The 2,229-nt window shown below is 37.2% G+C and overlaps 1 protein-coding gene across 1 annotated transcript in view; it reads left to right on the top strand.

Annotated features, from left to right (window-relative positions):
* Positions 1-1,452, top strand: part of LOC147466703 (uncharacterized) — a 26,865-nt gene extending 25,413 nt beyond the window's left edge. The window contains exons 3-4 of the mRNA XM_086534983.1: positions 185-381; positions 1,042-1,452. Coding sequence (XP_086391109.1) covers positions 185-381; positions 1,042-1,320 — 476 coding nt within the window. The 3' untranslated portion in view covers positions 1,321-1,452. The remainder of the gene's footprint in view (positions 1-184; positions 382-1,041) is intronic.
* Positions 1,453-2,229: the final 777 nt, after the last annotated feature.

The following is a 2,229-nucleotide window of genomic DNA, read 5'->3' as shown; positions in this document are numbered from 1 at the left end:
AGATAAATTCAATCCCATTCTTTATGTTTTTAAATGTTTTTTTCCTTTATACCCGTCGTTCAATATAGATAAGTATATTCTTCTTCACCTTGAATTAATATTCAAATTATGAAGGATAGTACATTTTTTATATATTTTTTTATATAGATTTATGCCTTGATTACCAACCCTTTCTCTTCATCAGATTGCAATTCAGAAACACATTTCCAAAGATCTTATTTGTTTGTTTTCTTCTTTCTTCTCCAGATCGCCGTCATCGCTTGCTTGGCCGTCGTGGCCTTTGCTGATCAGTCCCCCTACCCCGCCCCCCCAGTCTACGGCCCCCCCGCCCCCTACCACCCCCCTCCTAAGGCTTACCACCCGGAGCCTGAATACCCTGATGTGAGTACAAGTATTAGTAGTATAAATATTAGTAGTATAAGTATCAGTAATTAAATAGTATCAGTAGTACAAGTATTAGTATCATAAGTATCAGTAATACAAAATCTGTAGTATAAATATCAGCAATTAAATAGTATTAGTGGTAAAGGTATCAGTAGTATAAGTATCCGTAAATTATAAGTATCAGTAAATAGATATAAACAGATAAGTATAGAAATAAGTATAACAAATAGATAGATATCCACAAGAAAATATTGCATAAGTATCATCATAAGCAAAATTTAGTGTCCACGTTGACTTGAAAACAAAAATACGATAAAATACGTTTGTTTCTAACTAACCGTAGATTGTGAATTTGTATCTATACTTAAGGTTCCCAAATTGGGTTTTCAAGGGGTATGGAGCTTGCTGATATCAATAGTTATTATCATATGTAGATAGATACATAGATATATGGAGAGATTGACATAGATATAGATACAGATATAGATTTCTTCCATATATGGTTTCAAACACTAGCAACATTTACAAAGGACACACGGTTGGTGATGTTGCGCTTGAAATGGTCTTTACTCGATCAAAATTTTGGAACTATTGATCTAAATCAATTTATATTCATGTTGATTACTTTCACATTTTCCCTCTCTTCATCCCTCTTAGGTTCCTCCCAAGTACAACTACAACTACGGTGTCGCCGACGGCTACTCCGGCGCCAACTTCGGCCACTCGGAGTCCCGCGACGGCTACAAGACCGAGGGCAGCTACACCGTGGACCTCCCCGACGGCCGCAAGCAGATCGTCAAATACGTGGACAACGGCGACGGTCTCGTAGCTGAGGTCACCTACGAGGGCGAGGCTCAGTACCCCGAGTACAAGCCCACCTACAAGCCCAGTCCCCCTCCCCCCGCCTATGCCCCCCCCCCCCCCGCCTACAACTAAGAGCGACACTTCGAGTCTGAGATCGGAAGTCATCCAGTCTCAACGACCCCTATAAGAGAAACAGAGCCTATTTTGTTATCTTATTTATTGTGCCATTGGCAGGAATGTGCTAATAAATATTTTTATATATAACTCAATCTTTTAGTTACACGATCTATGCGAGGAAGAAAGACTTTCATCTTTTCATCTTCAAAAACGTTACAATAATAAAAAAGGAAATCATATTCCTCATGCACTATGCCTACTGGGTCTCAATACATATAAGATTCGTTGATTGATAAAGATATAAACACTTTTTAAACATATCTCGCATTAGATTCTAAATATTTTTCAATTATAACCACTTATTCACGGAGAGAAAAAAAGAACACTTGGTACACGAATTGGTAACTGAAACCCACTGGAATTCATATGCTCTCTTCACGGACAAAACTCCTGTAATACATGCTCCGAATTCTATCTCGAACAGCCTAATGATATAGGCCTTCTTGTCCGTTAAGTTAAAAGGGATTCAAAGATTCATAAACTTTATACACAAAAGACTTTTATGCGTGACTAATAGTAAGTTAGGAAACTGTAAAATATGCTACTTTATAAAGAAGAGGGGATGTTGTTCTCATAATGAGTACATTGAAAGAGAAAGTGAATAGCTTATACGGCAAAGTCACGCGAAGAGTAGTAAATTAAGCTTACAAATGGGTCAAGGTCAAACTATTTGTAACAAGCATTAAAGCATAATTCACACGAAAGGCGAGGAATGGTTTGGTAAAACCCAAACATGAGAGTAACAAGATAGTTGTTAGGCAGATTCTCAAAGGTAATATAGTAATTAGTGTGCGTGTGAGTACAGGCACACACACACACTCATATATACATACATACATTTATATATATATATATATATATATA

The sequence above is a fragment of the Penaeus japonicus genome, unplaced genomic scaffold, assembly GCF_977035675.1.
Source record: "Penaeus japonicus unplaced genomic scaffold, GWHDUDI00000001_assembly GWHDUDI00000042, whole genome shotgun sequence".
In the NCBI taxonomy this organism is placed as follows: Eukaryota; Metazoa; Arthropoda; class Malacostraca; order Decapoda; family Penaeidae; genus Penaeus; species Penaeus japonicus.
This window is presented reverse-complemented; position numbering and strand designations above follow the sequence as displayed.